Source organism: Macrobrachium rosenbergii, chromosome 13 (genome assembly GCF_040412425.1).
Source record: "Macrobrachium rosenbergii isolate ZJJX-2024 chromosome 13, ASM4041242v1, whole genome shotgun sequence".
Taxonomy (NCBI): domain Eukaryota; kingdom Metazoa; phylum Arthropoda; class Malacostraca; order Decapoda; family Palaemonidae; genus Macrobrachium; species Macrobrachium rosenbergii.
Genome location: NC_089753.1, coordinates 57936069 through 57954408, shown reverse-complemented (window position 1 = coordinate 57954408; position 18340 = coordinate 57936069). Strand labels below are relative to the sequence as shown.

Genomic DNA, 18340 nt, shown 5'->3' with positions numbered 1-18340 from the left:
GGACATGTTAGAAAGCGGTGCGGATTTTTGCCCGTTGTCCCCTTCCTCTGTTTGGTCTGGTAAGGCACCAGGTCCAGCAATAGTGGCGTCAGCTCTAGCACCAGAATTTGCTCTCTGATAGGATTGCTCAGGTAAGAATAAGAGGAGCCTCCTGACATATTTTCCCTCTTTCAATTTACTGTATCAAATTGGCTTGATAGCAGTTTTAGCTGCCTTGTCGAGGAAAGTTACCTTTTGCTTTGATCAGTTTTGCTTCAGTCCCCTGTAGATAAGGAATGTTCGCATTTTAAGGCTAGTATAAATATCAGTTAGGTTCTAGTGAGAAGCCTAGACTGTCTTCGGCTTTCCTGTGTATTGTGGATTTTTTCGGCTAGAGAGATAATATGCCTCGTAATTTTGATACACCAGTAGCATGCGCCTAGCATGAATTTGCGCAGTTTGCTGCAATATCATTCTTGTGCATGCATGTTTATTGCTTACCCGTACGCCCATGTCTTGTGCGCCTATTGCGTGTGCGTCTATGTCTTGTATGCGTCACGCGCGCATGCCCATGACTTGTGCGCCTGTTTCTTGCACACTTAGGGCTTTTCCCTATCGCTTTCATGCCTGTGGCTTATATGCCGATGGCTTGCGCACATATGTCTTGCGCACTTATGTCTTGCGCTCGTATCACCTGTGTGCCTTTAGTTTGCTCTCGTGTGCCTGTGCGTCTATTGCCTATGTGCCTATCACTTGTGTGCTTTTTGCTTGTGCATCTACCGATTGTGAAGTTATCGTGTGTGCTCCTGTTGCCTGTGCACATCTTATGTTTGACTTTGCCTGCCTGTAGAGAATCTCGGCATGCACTATCATTTCAGCTTCCATTTAAGTAGGCGGGTGGTTGCTGTTAGTAGTCTCAACATTCTGTTTTGGGGATTTCGACACCTTTTTCACTTGCGGGAGATTCTATTGGTAAAGAGTTGGGTATTGTTTTGTTTTTCTGATTTCCCCATTGTTTAGGAATGTTCTCATTATTGCAAGATTTTTCTGATCAGAATTTAGAACATTTGGTTAAGCCGACAGGTTTCCAACCAAATCAGTCTTCCTTTGGTGGTGGTTAAAGAGGAGTTTTTAACCTCGGTGGAAGCTTACCAGGAGTTAGTCCAGTGCAGTCAACTGCTGCTCTTCCGCCATCGAGCTTGGTAGTCTTTGCCTCGGTCTCTCTGGCGTATTTTCGGTAACTAAGACTTATCCTGCCTTTTCTGTGGTGGGAGTGCAATTGCTTGTGCTTCGGTTGATTAATGAATCAGGTGTCTGATATACAACCAGTGTATAAGGGGTTGCAAATTCTTTTATGATTATGTGGAGATAGAATTTTCATTTGAGCTGTGGCTTGCGTATGTTCAAGGCTTTAATTCAGTTCATGTAAAGGAAGCCTCTCTTAAGATATTTCGTGCCACCATATACAGTAAACCCCCCTGTATTCAGGGGGATGCGTACCACACCTCCCCACGAATAGTTAAAATTCGTGAATACTTAAAACCCCCTCTAAAAACACTTAGAACTGCCTAATTTGAGAGTTCAAACACAAGAAAACCCTCTAAAAATGTTTATACCCGAGTAATTTAATAGTTTTATCACAAAAAGTGCATTTAATCATGAAAATTATATGAAAATACAGTAATTAGTGAATATATCTCAGTGAAAAATATCATGAATTTTCCGTGAATAATGTGTGTATATTTTCCATAGAGAAATCCGTGAATCGTGAGAATGCAAATACGGGGGTTTACTGTATTGGAGAAAGAATACTTCATAATCTAAGGGTCTCTTTCCAAATACAGTATGGGGGTAGCATTAGTGAAGGACTAGTCCCAGCACAGGTTTTTTATTTTGGAGTTAAAGATATTCTCACTGTTCAGGGTTTCCTTGCGGAGAAGTTTCCCCTTTACTGTATTTGCGGCGCTTATCGCCGCTGATCACTTCTAAGAGGTTGTCAGCCCTTATAGTTGTTTTTAGTGAAGTAATATCAGATAACTCTGGAGGTTCATGCAGAGTGACTTATGATAATGCAATACAAAGAGAAATTGAATAACAAACAAGAATTAGCTTAGCCTACACTACGGTATATTGTATACATAAATGGTAGTGTAGCCTACATTATTCTGTACTCTATATTCACATATCGTATTACACAAACATCAACATAACAAATATGTATCTTTTCCATGGATCTTTTTCCTTTTTCCTCCATTGTCCCAGATTTTGAAGGTATTGAGCAAGCTTCTAACCTTTGAAGGAACAGCTTACTTAATAGCCCCAAATTGGCCAGGTAGGCATTGGTTCCTATTACTGTACTCCAATAACGGGCAAAGAGGCCAGTTCCACTACCGTCCGCTGTTCTATCCCAGACATTAAGAGGGGAAAGTCGTCTGCGCATCCCCCTTTCTGAGCCGAGACCTTCACAAGTGGATTTTTTAAATACTGTCTACCGTGAAAATTACTCACCCACTGTTGCTAGGTACCTAGTGCAAAAACTACGGACATCGTCTGTCTAACAGCACGAGTCCACATGGAAGATATGGTTAGATTATATCCATACTGAGACCCCAGTTGAAATTTCTATGGAAACACTTTTAAAATTTCTTATATACCTTTTTGAAGGCAATGCCTTGCTGTTACAACAATCATGGCATATAAGGTAGCACTAACAGAACCTTTGCTTTATGGATTCGGGATTGACTCTAATATAGAAATTGTCACTTCCCTTCTCTGGTCTTTTGCACTACAAAAATCTGTTCCTGAAAGGCTTCTCATTACTTGGTCCCTGAACAAGGTGCTTAGACTTTTATCAGCCCCTCAATTCAGCAGACCCAATATAACCACAACTCACATGCTTCAAAAGGCAATCTTGATAGTGTTAGCTTCAGGAGCTTGTATTAGTGAACTGGGCTCTCTTAGATGGGGACGATACATCGCGCAAACAGCTGACCATCAATTATTATTGTCCCCTGGTCCATCATTCCTAGCCAAGAATGAGAATCCTTTTGGAGGGAAATTCCTATTTTAATAAGAAAACTCAATTTAGCAGGCAAGACATTATGCCCGGTTCAAGCACTTAAAGTTTACCCAGAAGTCACGACAGACATCCCAGAGGGTCCGATTCTCCCACACCCCAGCACAAACAAACCACTCTCCCTACAAGGGCTGAGAATGATTGCAGTGTCTTGCATTAAAAAGGCAAATCCACACTACTCCTTTCCTAGGTCACATAATATTAGGAAAATAAGTAGAGTCAACCCCTGCTATTCATGGTCTCGCAGTTCGCGGACTTACCGATTCTTGGATTTTGCTGTGGAAATTGTCCCCAAATTATTTGCAAAAAATTAGGCAATTCGCAGACTTTTTCATTGAGAAATATTCACTAATTAGTGTATTTTGATGTTACTTTTATGAGAGTGCTACTAAGCATAGAGGACTGCGTCACATCGAGAGCAGAGCACTGGGGCAATATCTGAAAACCAGTGAAGACGAGTGGCCAAGGAGTGCATGGGAAGAATAACTGATAAAAGTAGACGAAGACCCAGAAATATATAGAGACAGGAGAATGAAAAACAGAACAGAGGAATGGCACAACAAACCATCACACGGACAGTACATGAGACAAAGGAACTGGCCAGCGATGAAACATGGCAATGGCTATATAGGAGAGAACTCAAGAAGGAAACAGGAATGTTAACAGCAGCACAAGATAAGGCCCTAAGAACCAGATATGTTCAAAGAACAATAGATGGAAATAACATCTTACCATATGTAGGAAGTGCAATATGAAAGACGAGACCATAACCCACATAGCAAGCAAATGTCTGGCCCTTGCACAGAACCAGTACAAAAAGAGGCATGATTTAGTAGCAAAAGCCCTCCACTGGAGCCTGTGCAAGAAACACCAGCTAGCTGGCAGTAATAAGTGGTATGAACACCAAACCTGAGGGAGTGATAGGAAATGGTCAGGCAAAGATCCTCTGGGACTATGGTATCAGGACAGATAGGGTGATACATGCCAGTAGACCAGACATGACGTTGATTGAAAAAATCAGGAAGAATGTATCACTCATCAGTGTGGCGATACCATGGGACACCAGAGTAGATGAGAAAGAAAGAGAAAAAATTGATAAGTATGAAGACCTGAAAATCAAAATAAGAAGGGTATGGAATATGCCTGTGGAAATTGTACCCATAATCATAGTAACACTAGGCATGATCCTAAGATCCCTGAAAAGGAATCTGGAAAAACTAGATGCTGAAGTAGCTCCAGGACTCATGCAAAAAAGTGTGCTACAAGAAACAGCGCACATAGTGAGAAAAGTGATGGACTCCTAAGGAGGCAGGATGCAACCCAGAACCCTACACTATAAAAACCACCCAGTCGAATAGGATGATTGTGATAGAAAAAAAAAATTAATAATAGAGTTGAGCTTTTGTTAAGGATGATAGGTTCTCTGAATTGTTGGTTTATAAACCATGAAGTACTTAAACAGATGTTAAGCATATATATTATGTGTATACCTCACTACTCTTAACAAATGTAACTCATGCTTAAAATCCATTTTCCAGGAATTAGGAATCAATGCAGAACTGGATCTGGTTGGTGGTACCATGACCGTTACGACGACCAGAAAGACGTGGGACCCTTATGCAATCATTAAAGCCAGAGACATAATGCAGCTCTTGCAGAGATCGGTACCGTTCGAGCACGCAATTAGAGTTCTTGACGAGGGGATGACTCATGAAGTGATAAAGGTAATTTTGTGTTCTACTGTGCTTAGACAGATTGGTTCTAATCCTCTTTCATCCCCATGGGGGGATAGTGCCGTCAGTGCACCTCACACAGTGCACTGTAGACGTTACTTAAAGGTTCTTTGCAGCATCCCTTCAGCCTGTAGCTGTAACCCCCTTTCATTCATTTTACTGTACCTTCATTCATATTCATTTCCTCTCATCTTTCCACCCTCTTCAACAATTGTTTCATAGTGCAAGTACAAGGTTTTCCTCCTGTTACACCTTTCAAACCTTTTTCCTCTTAATTTCCCTTTCAACTCTGAATGACCTTACAGGTCCCAGCACTTGGCCTAAGTTTTACATTCCATTCCACTCCATTCTTTCATAGCATTCTAGACCTGACACCTATAGGAATCCAAATAGCAATAAAATAAAAACTGTTGTGCATAATAATTGATTACGATAGGTTAATTTTACTCATAGTATAAGTAGACAAGATACATTTACAGTAAACCCCTGTATTTGCAGTCTCACTATTCGCGGACTCACCTATTCGCGGATTTCTCTGTGGAACATATGTACACATTATTCACGGAAAATTTGCCCATTCGCGGTATTTTTCATTGAGAAATATTCACTAATTACTGTATATTCATATCATTTTCATGAATAAATGCACTTTTTGTGATAAAACTATTAAAATACTGAGGTATAAGCATTTTTAGAGGGTTTTTTGTGTTTAAACTATCAAAATAGGCAGTTCTAAGTGTTTTTAGAGGGGTTTTACGGGAGGTTTACTGTACCTTTATGTTGGTCTTACATAAGGGTTAAGAAGACAGAAGTCACTATGGATTAGTAAACGGAGAAAACAAAGTAGCAGAAAGATAGTTTAATAACTCTTTTTAACAAGAAGGTAATTATATTATAAAAAATGTTAAGTAAAGGAGAAACTGAGATTCACAGTAGACACAACTATCTGTATAGTTCAGGAAAATTCCTCAGTTGCTTCTTTGATAGACTTGCAAGAAACGAAAGTACAATAATTATCTATATAATACTAAAACTGAAATATTTGTCTGTTTGCACACTGGAAGCTAAATGGGGCTGGTGCTGCTTGTAGACTTTTGCAGACTATTATTAGTATGGTTAATTTAGCTGTGTCATGTTCAGTAGAATACATTAGTATGGTTAATTTAGCTGTGTCATGTTCAATAGAATACTTGTTGCTGTTATCAGTTTTGTAAGAATTATTTGTAACTAATGTGGTATATAAATTATGGAACTGTTTGCATTTTTCTGAGCTGTTTGTTGCCAGAGAGTTTCAGTTCGTTCATTTAACCCTTTAATGCCAACTGGACATATTTTATGTCAACAAAAGTTGTCTGTCGGGTGCCAAGTGGACGTAAAATACGTCGACTACAAAAAGTTTTCTTAAATATTCGCGGAAAAATACTTACAGGCCTCGTTTGCGAAAAATTTTAAGTCACGTGCCTTGAGGGATGCTGGGAGTTCATGGATCACGCTGTTGTTTTGTTTACAAGCGTGACCCAGCTGCGCATCTTGTAATTTCTTTCTTATCCCAAAAGAAAGCATCAGCTAACTCTGCTGAAAATCTCAGAAATTCTGTAGTCACTGTCGTAATTTTTGCACTTTTCTATTAGCCACTACATAAACTTTTATATATGAAAATGTGTGCAATTTCATGTAGAATACAACAAAAAATAACTCATGGTTGTAGCTTTTCTAATTTTGAAATATTTTCATATAAATAACGATAAGTGCCAAAATTTCAACCTTCATGGTCAACTTTGACTATTTTCATATAAATCATGGAAATGGTCGAAAAATGCAATTGTAAGCTAAAACTCTTACATTCTAGTAATCAATCATTTACCTTCATTTTGCAACAAACGAGAAGTCTCAGCACAATATTTCGATTTATGGTGAATTTTTGAAAAAAAACAAACATTTCCTTATGTCCACGCTTGATGTACTAACTCTGCTGAAAATCTCAGAAATTCTTTAGTCACTTTGTTGTAATATTTGCACCATTTTATATTAGCTGTTACATAACATTTTATATATGAAAATGTGCGCAATTTCATGTAAAATACAACGAAAAATAACTCATGGTTGTAGCTTTTATCAGTTTTGAAATATTTTCATATAAATCACGATAAGTGCCAAAATTTCAACCTTTGGTCAACTTTGACTCGACCAAAATGGTAAAAAAATGGAATTGTAAGCTAAAACTCTTACATTCTAGTAATATTCAATCATTTACCTTCATTTTGCAACAAACGAGAAGTCTCTAGCACATTGTTTCGATTTATGGTGAATTTTTGAAAAAAACTTTTTCCTTATGTCCGCTCTAACTCTGCTGAAAATCTCAGAAATTCTTTAGTCACTTTGTCGTAATTTTTGCACCGTTTTATATTAGCCGTTACATAACATTTTATATATGAAAATGTGCACAGTTTCATGTAGAATACAACAAAAAATAACCTATGGTTGTAGCTTCTATCAGTTTTGAAATATTTTCATATAAATCACGATAAGTGCCAAAATTTCAACCCTCTGTCAAATTTGACTTGACCGAAATGGTCAAAAATGCAATTGTAAGCTAAAACTCTTACATTCTAGTAATAATCAATCATTTACCTTCATTTTGCAACAAACGGGAAGTCTCTAGCACAATATTTCGATTTATGGTGAATTTTGAAAAAAAAATTTTTTTTACATCTTTAGTGTTACGTTTTAATTCATGCATCATTTTATGATAATATTTTCTCTGTGTTGCTTTGATCATTTTACAATTTGTTATATACCAAAATCATCGCAATTTAGTGTACAATACAACGAAAAAAAAATAACTCATTAGCTTTAACCGTTTTTTGCTCACATCATTTTACAATTTGTTATGCATTTGTATGCAATTATATATGAAATTTTTTTTTAACTCATTAGCTTGTCATATATTCCAATATTTGTATATGATAATGATATTTTTTTCATCTCTGATGGTTGCATACTAAACTTCAGGCAATGAGAAAAAAAGGAGCCAAAAATGAACTCTTAATCTTAAAAACTAAGCGTGCTGTGATTTTTGAAAAAAACTTTCTTTCTGCTTCGGCGCTAACTCCCAAAGCCTGCCGGCATACGGTAAACACTTTTGTAAATAGAGGCTCGGCGTTTAAGGGTTAATCATTTCCTTGTGATTTCTCGTACTTAATATAGCTTAGAAGAAGTATATGAGCACATATATTAATATTATTACTAATGCTGCTACTGATATTTTTATTATTATTAATTAGTATACACACACACCACTTATGATATACAGTACTATATATTAACCCTTTCCTGCCCAATTGACGTCATATTACGCAAATAACCCCCTACCCCCTTCTTGTCTGACTGACGTAATTGAGCGTAAAATTTACCGACATTTTTCGTATGCGTGTGGTAGGGGTAAATTTTTTTATTTTCGGACAGTTGGTGGTTTCCATAGGCTAAAGCATACCTTGGACCGTGTAACTCAGGCATCGATCGCCAGGCAAGCAGTGCCTATACTGCGCATGCGCAATTCCCTGGCATAGTAAATTTCCCACAATGAAATCAGCTGATCCTACCCACGTTTCTCTCTCGTATCTTACATTTTTTTATAAAATGTAGGATTACATTATTGGAAACACTCTGTTTGGTATCCTCTATTTTCTATAAATTTTTTAGTTCCTCTACTGCGCATGCAAGTCCATGGCGTAGTAAAATTCTCACAATGACATCAGCTGATCGCACCCACGCAGGCCTGACAGGCCACACTTCTGTCAGAGACCATGCGTGCGAGGCTGGGTAAACACGTGTGGCTGTTTACATACAGCGGCGTCAATCGAGAACAGTCTCCAACATGCTTTCGCAAAAGTTTTTACGGTAAAACTAGCGGAAATTTGTTAGTGCATCACATAAGAGATGTCTGGATTTTAGGCAGGGCTCTGAATCTCATTTTTCATTATCATATATATCGATATTTAGAGAATTTTGTTGGCTTTCTCATAAAAAATAATTCATTCACCCAACTGTTATAGCTTTTGAGCTACGAACGATAATGTTGACAACGGTAACATTTTTTTTTTGTTTCGAACAGCTTATAACGTCAAAATGAAACTGTTGCTGTTACCAAAGCCATTTTTCTTGACTCACTTTATTCCTCAACCTTTCCTCTACATTTTTGTATATTTACAAAGTAATTTCTATGAAAAAATCCGAGGTAGGGCTCTTCAAAAAAAATGTCTAGCAATAATTCTCACCTTATGCCTGGCGGCGCGCTGTTTCTTACCCACTTTTCTATCAATTTTCACCAACTGGACTTATTCGTTTTTCATTTTTCTTATATGTCGATATTTAGAGAATTTTCTTGGCTTTCTCATTAAAAATAATTCATTCGCCTAACTGTTATAGTTTTTGAGCTACGAACAATAATGTTGACAACGGTAACTTTTTTTTCGTTTCGATCAATTTATAACGTCAAAATGAAACTGTTGCCGTTACCAAAGCCATTTTTCTTGACTTTCCCTTTATTCTTCAACTTTTCCTCTACTTTTTCGTATATTTACAAAGTAATTTCTATGAAAAATAACCGAGATAGGGCTCTTCAAAAAAAAAAATTTTCTTGCGATAATTCTCACCATAGGCCGGGCAGAGCGCTCTGTTTCTCACCCTCTTTTCTATCAATTTTTTTCACCAACTGGACTTATTCGTTTTCCATTTTTTATATGTCAATATTTAGGGAATTTTATTGGCTTTCTCATAAAAAATTATTCATTCGCCTAACTGTTATAGCTTTTGAGCTACGAACGATAATGTTGACAACGGTAACATTTTTTTTCGTTTCAATCAAATTATAACGTCAAAATGAAACTGTTGCCGTTACCAAAGCCATTTTTCTTGACTCTCACTTTATTCTACAACTTTTCCTCTACATTTTCTTATATTTACAAAGTAATTTCTATGAAAAATAACCGAGATAGGGCTCTTCAAAAAAAACTTTTTTCTAGCGATAATTCTCACCATAGGCCGGGCAAATCGCTCTGTTTCTTACCCTCTTTTCTATAAATTTTTTCACCAACTGAACTTATTCGTTTTTCATTGTTTTATATATCAATATTTAGAGAATTTTGTTGGCTGTCTCATAAAAAATAATCCATTCGCCTAACTGTTATAGCTTTTGAGCTACGAACGATAATGTTGACAACGGTAACATTTTTTTTCGTTTCAATCAATTTATAACGTCAAAATAAAACTGTTGCCGTTACCAAAGCCATTTTTCTTGACTCTCACTTTATTCTACAACTTTTCCTCTACATTTTCGTATATTTACAAAGTAATTTCTATGAAAATAACCGAGATAGGGCTCTTCAAAAAAACTTTTTCTAGCGATAATTCTCACCATACGCCGGGCAAATCGCTCTGTTTCTTACCCTCTTTTCTATAAATTTTTTCACCAACTGGACTTATTTGTTTTTCATTGTTTTATATATCAATATTTAGAGAATTTTGTTGGCTTTCTCATAAAAATAATCCATTCGCTAACTGTTATAGCTTTTGAGCTACTTAACGATAATGTTGACAACGGTAACATTTTTTTCGTTTCAATCAATTTATAACGTCAAAATGAAACTGTTGTCGTTACCAAAGCCATTTTTCTGACTCTCACATTATTCTTCAACTTTTCCTCTACATTTTCGTATATTTACAAAGTAATTTCTATGAAAAATAACCGAGATAGGCTCTTCAAAAAATCTTTTTCTAGCGATAATTCTCACCATACGCCAGAGCGCTCTGTTTCTTCCCCTTTTTCTATCAATTTTTCACCAGCTGGACTTATTCGTTTTCCATTCTTTTATATGTCGATATATAGAGAATTTTGTTGGCTTTCTCATAAAAATAATTCATTCGCCTGACATTCATAGTTTTTGGGTTACTGAACGAAAATATGAAAATAAATAAAGATTTTTTTTTCGTGCAATAACTCACATTTTTTTTGTATTTAGAGGGCTGGGACTCTTATTCTGACTATTCCACCATAAAATATAAACATTTAGAAAAAAAGGACAGCAAAATGAACGTTGTTGGCATAAAATTTATATTTTTGCTGAATTTTCGAAATAATTATTTTTTTCGCACTGTCGAAGCGCTCCCAGACACATCGGGGCTCATGTGCCCTCAGTGATGTGATAACTATACAGATATGAAAGGGTTAATGAATGTACAGTCGACCCCTGGTACTCGGGGTGGGGAGGGGCGGGGGGCGGTTGGTTAGGAACGACAACTGCCTGCGAATACCGAAAATCGGCATTAAATTCTTACCCCCTCAAAAAATGCTTATAACTGCCTGTTTTAATAGTTCAAACACCAAATACTGTAACCTGTATACTTTAAACTAAAATGCTTATACAGTAGCTGCCTGTTTTAATAGTTCAAGCACCAAATATACCTGAAACTCTCTTCCTAAAACACTATAATATCACTTCAAAGTCATCTTACAACATTACCCTTAAAAATATATGGCTTACAGCTATGTGTGAAACTAATCAAGTTACCCTGAAGAGAGAGAGAGAGAGAGAGAGAGAAAGAAACAAAATACATATGCACATTAAAAATATTTAATACACTAGTGACAGTATGTACACAAAGGTAAATAAAGATTAATTCACAAAACTAGATTATAAAAATATACAGTATCAGTAAACATTAAACTAAAATCAGTCATAAAACAAGTAAAAAATGTGCTATAGTTTCTTCGGTGAAATCGAGTTTTCTGTACAGTGTATAATGGTGTATGAAACTCTCAACCATGGCCCATGAAACTAAGCTGTGGACCATGAAACTTTCACCCACAGCCCAGTGGTGGCCTGTGTTGTAGGTGCCAGACACACGATCATGGCCTGTTTTAACCTTAAATAAAATAAAAACTACTGAGGCTAGAGGGCAGCAACTTGGTATGCTTAATGATTGGAGCGTGGATGAACAATATACCAATTTGTAGCTCTCTGGCCTCAAGAGTTTTTAAGATCTGAGGGTGGACAGAAAAAAGGGCAGACAGACAGACAAATAGCCATCTCAATAGTTTTTTTTTACAGAAAACTAAAAAGAGGGGAAACTCCCTCACAATCTTCATAGCTACAAGCCAATCAGCAGCTAGTGTAATTGGCTACTCCCGACCCTTCCAAGTAATAGCTTGTCATGCTACAAGCCAGCCAGCAACCAGGAAAGCTGGTGCCTTGGGATGTGGTTGGCTACTTCCAACCCTTTCAGCCAGTAGCATGTTGTCATGGAGCCTACATCAAAGCAAATAAAGAAAATTGTAATGTGTATGCATGCAGTCATTTGATGATGGCTTCATGAACTTCCTGGAGTTTTAGTTTCATATTTTTATGTTAATGATACAGTAATTCATATTTCATTAAAGGACATAAACAGTACTGAGAGAGAGAGAGAGAGAGAGAGAGAGAGAGAGAGAGAGAGAGAGAGAGAGATATGGGGAGTTGTCCTTATGTTGAATATCAAAAGATTGAAATTATTCATGAATTATTACACAGAGAGAGAGAGAGAGAGAGAGAGAGAGAGAGAGAGAGAGAGAGAGAGAGAGAGAGAGAGAGAGAGAGAGAGAGATAGGGGTTGTTCTTACTTTAAATATCAAGAGGCAAATTATTCTTGATTTATGAGAGAGAGAGAGAGAGAGAGAGAGAGAGAGAGAGAGAGATAGGGGTTGTTCTTACTTTAAATATCAAGAGGCAAATTATTCTTGATTTATGAGAGAGAGAGAGAGAGAGAGAGAGAGAGAGAGAGAGAGAGAGAGAGAGAGAGAGAGAGAGAGAGAGAGAGAGAGAGAGAGAGAGAGAGAGAGAGAGAGGTTGTTCTTACTTTAAATATCAAGAGGGAAATTATTCATGATTTATGACAAAGAAAGAGAGAATAACTTTGGAGAGAGAGAGAGAGAGACTGTGTTTGCCAAGGTGCTACCTATGGTTAATATGTCAAGATGATTGACAGTTAGGCCTACATCCCTTCCCCTAAGTGGGGGACTTTAACAGTAAAAGATAGGGAAAAGCAAAGAATTTTGGTAAAATCTAACCTAATTTACTATATTTTCCTTAATTACTATATTTTCCTTAATGAATTGATACTTTGCTGTGTTTTAAATAATATTAATATTTGAGAATTAGTAAATCATTCTTTTATAATCATCTCTATACCTTAAACTAAAATGCTTGTAACTGCCTGTTTAAATAATTCAAATACCAGTACAGAAAACCCCCCGTATTTGTGTTCTCATCGATTCGCGGACTCACCTATTCGCGGATTTCTCTGTGGAACATATATACACATTATTCACGGAAAATTCGCACATTCTTGGTATTTTTCACTTAGAAATATTCACTAATTACTGTGTTTTCATATTTTCATAACTAAATGCACTTTTTGTGATGAAAGTATTAAAATAGTCAGGTATAAGCATTTTTAGATATTTTTTTGTGTTTGAACTATCGAAATAGGCAGTTCTAAGTGTTTTTTGAGGGGTTTCAAGTATTTGCGGATTTTAGCTATTCGCGGGTGGGGCATGTGGTATGTATCCCCCGCAAGTATGGGGGGATTACTGTACAGTACTGTACATTATAAGAAATGTTGATAAGTAAGATTATGCAATTCATATGGGTACTGTATACCCACATAAATTGCTTAGTTATTGAAATGCAAAAAGTTGTAATTATAGCATGGAAAATATTAAAAAATAAATGACAAATTAATTTCATGTTTAACTATAAACTATACAAAACAAATAAGCATACATGTAACATAAGTAAAAAATCTCTCCCTCTTTATCTCGGTGAGAGAGAGAGAGAGAGAGAGAGAGAGAGAGAGAGAGAGAGAGAGAGAGAGAGAGAGAGAGAGAGAGAGAACAAAAGTACAGCTCATACACTAGTGACAGTGCGTACACAAAGCATCTGAGCTACAAGCTGTGTGATTAGCTACTTCCAACCCAATAGCGTGTCGTCATGGATGGAGAGAGAGAGAGAGGGGGGGGATTGAACTGATTTACGTTTACATCGGTAAAATAAATGTCCAGATGGTTTTTTCTTTTACAACACATTAAGTTCTCTATTATGTTTCACTATTTAACGCTATGATGCTGAAATCGTAATGCATGTCAAAATTTGCCAGCAGTATAGTGGAAATAGTGATACATTCGTAAAACAGATTCTGTAAGCCTTCAGTAAAAAAAGACATCATAAAAGTATCAGACACAAATATGAGGGTGCCATTTCATTCTAAAGTCCCAAGACTGAAATAACAATCATTCTGGGAGAATTATCATTAAGGCACAAGGGTGGAATATCTAACAATTTACTTCTGAAAATTGTGATATTTTGTATATTGACAGAACTCTAAATTCCTAGTTAATCCTAAAATTTATGATCTTGGCAATCAGATTTTGAGAAAAATTGATCATAGCTAAGTAATGCCACCTAGGCTATTGCTATTTATGTCAGAATATTTTTTTTCTATAACTGAAGACCTGGTTAAGCTATGACAGTACCTCAACTTAACATATGGTTTGGGGGTCTTCTTGCATTTCTGATAAGTAACCAGACACTTTGGGGGGTCTTCTTGCCTTTCTGGTAAGTAACCAAGTCTTTTGAGTAACAAAGATCTTATATTATAGTCTACACTTGAACATTTTCTAGATATCTTAAAGCTAACAGCAATTCCACATAGTTCCTACCCTAAACTAACCTACACTTTACACATTCAATTTAAGAGATAAGTCTGAAAATATGTCACATTTAAAAATGTAGCATAAGGTAAAATAATCATAATTTGGTAGCTGATAAGTAACTTGAGTTGTTACTGTAATGGTGTTTTGCTTGCTCCTTAATAAATGTGTGCAGAGTAAAAAAATATAATTGATAATAAGAAGTTTAAAATAATTTTCATATTGCTAATTGCAAGTTCTTTCTTTTCAGATATCAGGAATAATTCGCAACAAGGAAAGGTTTGCAAAACGTCGTCAGAGACTTGTTGGTTCCAACGGGACTGTTCTGAAGGCCCTTGAATTGTTGACAGAGTGCTATATTCTCATCCAGGGAACAACAGTAGCCGCCATAGGACCCTATAATGGAGTAGCAAATGTAAGTCAAAGATTTAAAAAATAATTTTTCTGCTGAGAGCAACCAGATTTGCTGAATGGCAGCACCAATATGCAGTAAATGTGCCTCGCTGTCAAACTTCTCAGTTCCAGAGATCCTTTATTCCTCACACTGTTGGATTGTGGGACAGTCTCCCTGAGGATGTTGTGCAATTGGAACCTCTAAAGTTCAGGTGAAGATGCAACACATTACCACCTAAAACAATTCCCCATGTATTTTAATAATTTACTAAGATTTGTATCTGTATATTTATTAAGTTATTAATTAACTGATATCCTCTTACTTAGATTTTTATCTGTTTATTTATTAAGTTATTAATTAACTGATATCTTCTTTCTGCATTGCCTATTACCTTATGTTACTTCTTTCAAATAAACACCATGTTCTTTGGAAATTTGAATTTCAAGTCCGTGGCTCATGTGGGCTTGTTGCATTTAAGTAAGGCTCGTCTTCTCAATAATAATAATAATAATAATAATAATAATAATAATAATAATAAAATAAACAGTAGAGGTTAAAATTATGTCATTAGTTTTGGAGGCTAAAAGTTAATAACAGCAGTCCTTATGGGTTTGCTCAACTTGAAAGTACCTGCCAACAAGTTGCTGCAAGGAACTAGTGATTTTGCAAGAGACTTTAAGACTCTGTTAGGCAAAGCATGTAATTTTTATGTTGCCATTAACTTTCATCCAGTTTGCCTACAGAATTTCATTACAGCTCTTAGATGGTACCTTGGAACATGAACTTTTTTTTTTTTTTTTTTTTTTTTTTTCCACTTTTTTATGATTAGGTTGAAAAATAATTTTTTGATTATCAGAAATCTCATCTTCCAGAAATGTAGGGCTACTCACAACCTGTATCCAATATGGCAGATTTATTTGTAGTTCTTATGTTGAAAAATAGAGTAGATATTCACACACACACACACACACACATTCAGGGAATTAAAAGGATAGATAGACAGTTTAAAAAAAAGATTCCTTGTGTTTTTTTTAGGGACAGCCCCCTATATACAAGGGAGAAATTAAAATTGTCCTGCTAAATCACAAGGATAACCTGGTTGGTAGCAACCAGAGGATGCTGTTAAAAGGTGTGCCGACCGTTGAATTTCGAGGAATTATAGAATTTTAGTTACTAACAGTTTTCAACTGTTTTATGTCTATATAAACATATCCTGAAGCGATAATGCTAAAAAAAATTGTAGATTGGTTTACTGACAATTTTGTTCATTGCCTGTATAGCACTGTGAACCACAAATTATAAAACGACTAAAAAGCATCTGTATGAATAATTCAGGATAGGATCAAGTAAGTTATTCACTGTTCTGGACTGTTTTATCTGTAAATAAACATATCTAGAAATGTTATTGCTAAAAAAGAATGTTTAGATTGGTTCATGGACAGTATTGTTCATCACTTGTACTGCACTATGAACAACAGATTGTAAAAATCGTAAAAGAGTCTATGAATGATCCTAGATAGGATCAGGTTTGAGATATACACTATTGGTTCATGGACAATTTAGTTCATTGCTTGTATGGCACTGTGAATGACAAATTGGAAAAAAAAAACATGTAAAACAAGTGTGAAAAAATTTATTCAACAATAATTGTCACTCACTAAAGTATCCCATTCTCTTTACGGGAAGTGTCAGAGAAAATGGGTTCTAATGATATAGAGATAACTTGCTCAAAGATGTCCAACTTCTCTCTGAATTTTTGAAAGTTAAATAATATTTTTCTTTTGCTGTTTTCTCAAAACTTACTTTTTTCAAAACTAACTGCCTATTTCTCCAAGAAGACTGAACCAAATTCAATGTAACTTTTACAGAGTGTAGTACAGTATAACTATACTGTATATCTTTATTTTGCCATCAGTAAAATTGCTTTTCTGTGCTACTTTTAATTTTGCATATTAATTTTCAAAAGTGATGTCATGATTTTTTTCAACTGCAAAATGAACCTAGAGGTCGAATTTATAATTTCATATAAGTAACTTACCAAGTAATTACAGTACTTAGCTGTGGTTTCAACTCGCGCAGCAGCCTTTATTTAAAATATCGCGGTAGCACTTTGATAGTTTAGTGTAGGTGACAAGCCCCGCCCACTAACGGGAGTGCTAGAAACGGCCTAGCAGAAAACCTCATTCTGTTTCTGCCTGCTCTCGAGTGACATCAGGGTTTTGCTGCAGCTTTAGTTTACTGATTTTTGGTTGTATGGCTGGATTTTGGTGAAGTATTATTGCTTCTGTTGAGTAGCCTTCAAGCTTTGATAGATTTCAGGATCAGTTTTGCAGTTTTTGTTATTCTGTCTGATTCAAGGTTATCTAGTTTTGCTACTGTAGCGAAGGTGCAAAACAGATTGATCAAATCTTCATATGACCCTTGTAGTGAGGAGACATATTCTGCAGTACAATAAACCCTCCTTGTTCGCGATCTCACTATTCGTGGACTCACCTGTTCGCAGATTTCTCTGTGGAACGTATATACCCATTATTTGTGGAAAATTCGCCCATTCGCGGTATTTTTCACTGAGAAATATTCACTAATTACTGTATTTTCATATCATTTTTATGATTAGATGCACTTTTTGTGATAAAACTATTAAAATACTCATGTCTAAGCATTTTTAGAGTTTTTTGTGTTTAAACTATCAAAATAGGCAGTTCTAAGTGATTTTAGAGAGGTTTTAAGTATTTGCAGATTTTAGCTATTCATGGGGTGCGGTATACATCCCCGCTAATACTGAGGGGTTTACTGTAAGTGTAGGGTGCAATAATGTAGTAAGGAGGAACTGGTGCCGAATGCAGTGTTTGCCCGAGTGCCTTGTGCCAGCTCCTGAGTGCCCGGCGCCAAGTGAGCTTAAGTGGAAGGTACTTAAATCTCACCTGGAGAAGTTAGTGATAGGAAGAAGAATGCGCCTCTAGTGCTGAGAAACATGCTTCTGTTAGCTAAGCATAGGTTGGAAGATAACCCTGCTATTCCTTCTTCCCCCTTCCCACTTTTTCTCATGCTACTAGCCCTCCTACTTTTAATCCACCTACTCCCGTGCCTGGCTCCCTGGCTTCTGACCCTTGTCATTGCCAGTCTCGAGTCAAGGTTTAACAAGATTTTAACTTAGTACAGGCAGTCCCCGGTTATCGGCGATCCGGTTTTACGGCGCTTGTCTAGCAACGACGATAACCGGATTTTTGACACTGATTCCCAGTTATCGGCGCTGATCCTTGGTTATCGGCGGCGCTGGTCCTTGGTTATCAGTGCTGATAACCGAAGATCAGCACTATTATTGCCGATTTTCGGTTATTGTCACGCTGTCGGGAACAGAACCCCACGTAGTAAATACAGTAAAGTGGAGGAGGTGGCTACTCGTCTCTTCA

The 18340-nt window shown here is 36.5% G+C and overlaps 1 protein-coding gene across 4 annotated transcripts in view; it reads left to right on the top strand.

Annotated features, from left to right (window-relative positions):
* dbe (KRR1 small subunit processome component homolog dbe) overlaps positions 1-18340 on the top strand; it is a 110298-nt gene that overhangs the window by 67843 nt on the left and 24115 nt on the right. For all 4 annotated transcript variants that reach the window (XM_067115606.1, XM_067115607.1, XM_067115604.1 and 1 more), the window contains 2 exons: positions 4594-4779; positions 14784-14948. In XM_067115606.1, coding sequence (XP_066971707.1) covers positions 4594-4779; positions 14784-14948 — 351 coding nt within the window. The remainder of the gene's footprint in view (positions 1-4593; positions 4780-14783; positions 14949-18340) is intronic.